The sequence below is a fragment of the Aulonocara stuartgranti genome (assembly GCF_965226115.1).
Source record: "Aulonocara stuartgranti genome assembly, chromosome: 16".
Lineage (NCBI taxonomy): Eukaryota > Metazoa > Chordata > Actinopteri > Cichliformes > Cichlidae > Aulonocara > Aulonocara stuartgranti.
This window is the reverse complement of record NC_138952.1, coordinates 2081144-2088267: the sequence shown is the minus strand read 5'-3', so window position 1 is coordinate 2088267 and position 7124 is coordinate 2081144. Positions and strand designations below refer to the sequence as shown.

The window sequence follows — 7124 nt, the reverse complement described above, 5'->3', positions numbered from 1 at the left end:
AGAATCATTAAATATCTACTGCTAAAATGCCGCATTATAAATTTTGCTTTCTTACAGTTTAGTCGTCTCTGTTCTCATTTCGGCATCTGCCCCTGATTAGAGAACCCAGGAAACCCAGATACGAAGCCAAAAATATCCCTTATATGTGTCAGCATGCTTTGCAGTCCTCAGTGTATAGAGCAGCAGTTAACTACACCATATTGTGAGATGTACTGTTCCTACCGAGCTGCACCCACAGCCACATAAACCTGAATCATTATCTGTAAAAACGATCCCAGCAAACCTTCCCATACACCTCTATCTGAATTCTAGTTTCATGGCAACCAATGATAACATCCTGACACATCCCAGTAAGCATATTCGTCATGGACTTTTTCCTATTGCATAACCATGTCTCAAGGGTTCCCTGCAAATCAAGGATTAGTGGGGGGTCTGCATGGATAAGAGGCTGCCCAATTACTCCTGCAAGAAACTGCAAGGTTTGTACAAACAGACTCAGCAAGCATGTGTGGATATATACTGGTATGCACATGCACACGCACACATCATTGAAAAATGATATAAATAAAAACACTGCAAGAAAGACGAGATCCCTAATAAGTCTGGATTTATTTCAACATGGTCACCATAAACAATTACTATACTGACCTTTTATTAACATGTAAGAGAGAGTGAATGCAGCTGTGGTACATCTCCACAGACAACACACACACACACGTAAATAACACTTTCCTCGATGACATTTAGGAAAAATTAGCTGTACAAAAGATTTTTTTCCACAGAAGATCATCCTAGAGCAAGAGCTGGTCACAGTAACTGCAGACATAATGGCAAACACTCCAGCGCCTGAGAGGAAACACTGGTACATCACCATTATCATTAGCACTGTGCAAAAACATCAAAGGTTTGTTCACAGCTGTGCAAAATAGCAGCATTTTAATTCACTTTCCAAGCAATGGATTCACAACACCACATCACAATGATCACCCAGAAGGACCATGTCAGGACTGAGCTGTAGGTTTGGTTTCAGAGTCAGATCACGTTTAACTTATAGAAACTGCAATGACACGTGTGCAAAGTATACTCTCCTGTCACTCCGTAATGAGATCTTTACATTAAATATTTGTACTTTGAAGAATCCTGAATCGACTGCACTGAAAGTGAACTGAAGCCAGCAAATGGAGGCGAACAGCACAGTTACAGCACAGGACGAAATATCTTTTGATCATTAAGCTCTATTTGTTTTTGCTCAAACTACATTGTACATACCGACCTTCAAAACAGGTAGAGGGGGAAAAAAAGAGCAAAAACATGGGTTATGTACATGTAAACCACAGAGTTTCAGGCCATTCATTAGTTGGCACATATGAAATTCAACAAAAAAAATCTCCTGAAAAAACCAAAGAAAACCTGTACAATCGATTCAGTCTTCAGTTGACCTCTGCAATGTGTTGCAAAGCAGTTCATCGCAGTGGCCAACACAGTTTGGAAAGCAATGCACAAAAGAGGCCTTGCATGCCCACTCAGGGGCTCTTTTAGTGCAACATATCACATTCATGTGGGGCACCTCTGCCCCTTGTCCTCATGTTCCACTTGAAGCAAAAGCCTTTGTACAGTTACATTACTACAGAATCACACTGCTAATGCAAACTGAGACTGCTGTTCATTTCATGAGGAACTGAAAACGGCTGCATGCCAACCAGATGTTAAAAAGTCACACATGAAGTATGGTGGTGGTGTTTGTTTTCTGCAGGTGGACCTTTTGTGTACCTCGAGCCAGTGTGTACAGATTGAAACGATGTTCCCCACAGACTCGTATCTACAGTTATTCTAAGCAATGTGTTTTTAACCCACTGGTATGCATGTTCAGCAGCTTACTTATCAGCTGACTGAGATGTTTAAAAAGCACAGTATATACTGGCTGTGCTTACAAGGCTTAGGCTTATGTGCTGAAAGTGTACTGGGCTGATTTTGGTCCTCTAAGCCAAGCTTGGCTCTGTTGTGGAAAAGTGACTGAAGAGCAGGGATGGAAATGGCTGCACAGGTCAGCACCCCGGACAGCTCCACCTCTTAACTCGGCTCAGACATCTATTCCGGTCCTGCCTGGAACCACATCCATTCACTAACTCACAATATAGGCTAATCTTGAATGAAATGGAGATTCAAGTGCCAACCCCTGCGTCACCCAAGAGACAAGACAAAAGGGACAATATTACTACTGGCATGCATTTATGAGATTTCTTAAACTGTAGCCTAAACACCACACTGAAGTTGTGTAACATCATGAGAGACTATTTCAGCCCAGCCAGGAGAATCCTTCCAGGTTGGCCTTTCCGTCCAAAACCACAGCTGTGTGATTTCTTTACATTCATCTTAGACCAGTGTCTGTTCGCTTCCATGTCAGCGGTCCAGGTTCGACTCGCTGCTGTCGCGCTGGTTTTTGAGGTCCTGGAAAACCTCGGTGAAAAAGTGTGGGTCTGCATTCAGCTGAAGCATTTTGGCACTCATCCTATTGATGATCCGGAGCGATGTCTCCCAGAAAACGTCCTTGTTCGTCTCGTTCATGAACGGCTTGAGCGGATAGGAGATCTCGTTGCCCATGTACGAGTAGGCGAGGTAGAGGCAAGTCTGAAAGGTGCCCTGCAGCTCGGCTGGGCTGTCGGTGCTGTCCGATATCGTGTCTTCGCACAGCAGGTACACGAACACCACGTTGGCCGGCGTGATGAAGCCTTGGTCCTGCCAGCCCTGGAGCAAAAGAGTCCGGTCAATGTTTCGGAACCAGAGGATCACCTCTCCGCTGCTTAACTGTTTCAGTTTGTAACACCTGCGGCACAAGAAGTCCCCCAAACAGCGAAGCAGCTCGCCGGTTGAAGCCTGGATGACTATCCGCCTGGGTGACACCAGAGACACGCTGCTGGGCTGCTTCTGGACCGAGGACAGCCTCCCGTTCTGCACGACAGACTCGCTGTTCTGCGTGGGGACCGTGGGCACCGGGACGGGGATGGGCGCTTTCGGTTTCTTCTCTTCGGTCTGGTGCGTTTTCCTCACGTTTTCGCTGTTGAGCTGAGCCACCTGGCTGGACGGCAGCTCTCGAGTGGGCAGCGGGTTCGGGGTCACTTTCTTTGCGCTCTTCTTGGCCGAACTAGCCACCAGCTTCTTCCAGGACAGAGACACGAACATTGAGTGGCGTTTGAGGCTCTTGTCGTTTTTCCCTCCGTCTCCTGCGACCTCGGCATCCATGATCGACGCCTTCTTGGTCGCGGGAGATATAGAGAGAACGGTTCCCATGTCTGCGCGGTGGAGAGATGCGGAGGTTTGGATGCTGCTGCGGCTTGAACGCAGAACGTCGAGCAGAGTGAGAGGCGGCGAACAGCAGTCACGACAGCGACTGAAACTCCATTTACACGCTTACGTGTAACGTCTGGTCGCTCCCCGGAGGAGATGAAGGAGGACTGCGCGTTTTTGTTCTTCTTCTGCTGTTGTGTGAAATTATGTCCCAGCAGATGCTCTCTCAGTGCCGCGCGCGGAGACGCTGCGGCACGATCCCGTCTGTGAGAGGAGCGAAGATTTGTGGCTATGCGTAAATCTCAGGCTTAAACGAACCAGCAGGTTCAGCCTCTGACTGACCGTCGGGACAGCCAATCAGAAAGTCAACCAATGGTCCAATCACCAGGGCTGTTGTTTTTAGGTCTCGGTTGCCATTGATAGCAGCGACACTGACTGATTTGGTTCGTGCTGTTCTCCACCAGTCTTGTTACTTTGGGAAAGCGAGGTTATTTATAAATCAGGTCGTCTGCATCTGACCTGAGCCTCCCCAAAACACAACACAATTTTACACTGACTACTAATGAGTCAGTGTAAATTACTAATGAGTGACCCCCCACACATCTGTGGGGGGTCACTCCCACTAGGTTTATATCTGGGACTCTCCACCATTTGACCTTAGAACTGAAGAAGCTTCTCGGATGAGAGGTGAAACGTCTTCAAGCAACTTAAAGAAGTCCAGACGCTTTTCTTTGCAAGCTCCTTTGATTCTGTACAAAAGTTTCTACCAGCTACAACCAGCCTAAACTTTTTTGTCTTTCCAGACACCTGGACAAAGTTTTCAGAACAAAACACCACCTGCATTTGTTTTACTTGGACAGGTAGGGAAAAAAAACTCCCACTAATCAAAGCAATAATGAGTTTTCAGCTGAGCTCCAAATATCTTCTGCCTTACAAAGCAGTTACAATTGTTGCTATTTTAATAAAGCAGGAATTGCTACTGACCTTATGTAGTAGCAATTCATGGGAAACACCCACTGTAGGTGTGTGTAACATGTCCCTGGATCCAAAGAGACTTATCCAATTACAGTCAGTAGAACTGGCCCAGCTTCACCAGGTTACATCACTACAGTCTGATATTTCCATTCATCTTAAACTGTAAACACACGTAAATAGAAGTGAATGTCCAATGTAGTGGAATATTCAAAGCCTTTGTCATACAGTTAAACTATGAAGAGCTAAACATGACATGTGACCTGTAACCTGATGTTCTGAGGTCATTCATCCTAAGTTTTTTTTTTTATTTTTTATTTTTATATCAACATTTCTTTTATTTTGAGAAGTTCGGTGATCTGCTGCTCTACTGTGCTTTCATGGCATATCAAACCTTTAAACAGATGGCCTGCAGCAGAAGGACACACTGGGTGTCATTCCTGTCAGCTAACAACAGGAAATAATTCACACAAGCTCACCAAAACTGGACAACAGAAGATTGGGAAACGTTGCCTGGTCCGAGTCTCAGTTTCTGCTGGGACATTCAGATGGTAGAGCCAGGGTTTGGTGTTAACAACATGAAAGCATGGATCCTTCTATTGTATCAACACTTCAGGCTGCAGGTGGCGTAATAGTGTGAGGGCATGTTTTGGTTCCCTTTGTACCAACTGGATATAACGCAAATGCCACAGCCTACATTGGTATTGTTGCTAACCACGTCCATCCCCTCATGACCACACTTCACCCGTCTTCTGTGTAAAGTTCAAAACTCAAACTGTCTCACACTGGCTCCTTAAACATAATGATGAAGATTTCAGTCCAGCACAGCACCTTTGAAATGCTGTGAAATGATTTGCATCATGGACGTGCAGCTGAGAAACCTGCAGAAACTCTGTGATGCTGTCATGTCAATGTGGACAAAAAAAGATGTACCTAATAAAGTGACCAATCTCTCTCTCCACAAATAAACTGACTCCAGATACACACAGGATTTGGAAAATGTGAAAGAAGATCTTGCACCAGTTACTCGACACTTCCAATGATTAAAATCAGTGAAATGATCTGGCCTGCATTCATGTCAGGGGGTGGCAGTGGCTCAGGAGGTAGCACAGCTCATCTACTTATTAGCGGGTCAGTGGTTCAATTCCCCTCCTACTCCAGTCTGCATGTTGATGTGATGAAGTAGTGGAGCCACAGTTTGTAATAAAAAGGAATTTGAGTGCTCAGAGCATAAATACCACTTACTATCATGGTATCAACATAAGTTTAAAGTATGCTACAGAGGTCTCCTTTGCAAAAAATATGAAATATGCTGTCTTTCACTTGTTTGTAAGTGTAGAATGCAGAAGTTGGAGGCGATGTTTATCCTTAATTTGAACGTACCAATTTCTCTGTACTTACTATGTCATCATCATAGTTAGAAAAACAGCAGCTTTAAGTATAATTGAATTAACATCACTGTTGTTACAAGTCCCCCCCCCCCACACACACACACACTTGTTGTTATTATGTGCTACATGTGACAAAGGCTAACGTACAACAATGTCCTGACCTAATTTCCCAGCATTAAGTGGAGTTCCAGTCTGTCAATGCAGCCACTCTCCCAGCTTCAGAACACCAGATTTACTGTATCAGTATAACAACAATCAAACAATAAAGCTTTTCTGTTACACCGAAGCAGCAGTGACAAGAAAAGAGACTGAATTAGGAAAATAACCAAACCAAACTTAACAAATTAAGATCAAAGACAGTGACGTCCCAAAACTGCAGAGTGCAACCCGTCGTACTCGTCGCTTTTGATCATCCCAACGTTTGATCCAAAACATCATAAATCAGGTGGTGATCAAAAGAAACTCTTTCATCACAAATCAAACAAATTGAGACAGGATGTGCCAGAGGAATAATCTCAACATATTAGACATGAAGCAACAACTCACAAAGGTGGAAAAAAACATGAATCACAGGACTGGAGACGGAGCGCTGGGAGGAAACGGCTGGATGATGGGAGGGAAGTGTCTTTTAAAAGATTTATCAATATCTTTACCTGTATTCCCTGTGATATAATTTAGATTTGGAAATGAAGAAAATTTCATATGCGATATCTGTTTTTTATTCTACTGACCACTTTATTAGGTAGACCTTGCTGGTGCCAAGCTGTATCCCATTCTGCCTTCGTGGCACAGATTCAATAATGTGCCCGAAAAATGCCTCAGAGATTTTGATCCAAATTAGCATGACATCATCACACAGTTGCTGCAGATTGATCAGCTCCACGTCTGTGACGTGAGTCTCCTTTGCCACCACATCCCAAACGTGCTTGACTGGATTGAGATCTGGTGACTGTGGACGCCATTTAAATACAGTGAACTCATTCTCATGTTAAAGACACTAGTTTGAGATGATTTGAGAGGAAAATATCCCAACACCATTAAACCACTGCCTGAAGCATTTATACAAGATTACCCCAAAATCTGACCCCATCTGAATGTCAGAAACGGGGAACCAGTCGGTGCTTTTTACTCAAAATATTTGAGTGTTTGTGGATACAGTTTATGAAAAAAGAAAAAAGAAGGGAAACAAAAACTGGTTACACTGAATAAAAAACAGAACTTCTCATGTTAGAACATGGGTAAAGAAAAAAACACAACCCAGGAGGGGCGAATAATACTAACAAACCCTTTCCTACAAACCCCACAGAAGTTAGCTGCAACGCCACTGAGCTTCACATTAACACAGACACACATCAGACATCAGATCAGTTAGTAAGCAGGAACATCCTTAAATTGAAGGTTAGAGAAGTTTGTCTTTAAAAGACCCCAGATCATCAAATGTGCCCGTTTGCTTCTGGATTGGGCAGTGGGACCAGC

The 7124-nt window shown here is 44.0% G+C and overlaps 1 protein-coding gene across 1 annotated transcript; it reads right to left on the bottom strand.

The window, feature by feature from the left end:
- Nucleotides 1-590: 590 nt before the first annotated feature.
- Nucleotides 591-3600, bottom strand: LOC309691401 (cyclin-dependent kinase 5 activator 1-like). Its single transcript, XM_082509010.1, has one exon. It carries the CDS (start codon nucleotides 3286-3288, stop codon nucleotides 2401-2403), a length of 888 nt encoding a protein of 295 aa, XP_082365136.1. The 5' UTR covers nucleotides 3289-3600; the 3' UTR covers nucleotides 591-2400.
- Nucleotides 3601-7124: the final 3524 nt, after the last annotated feature.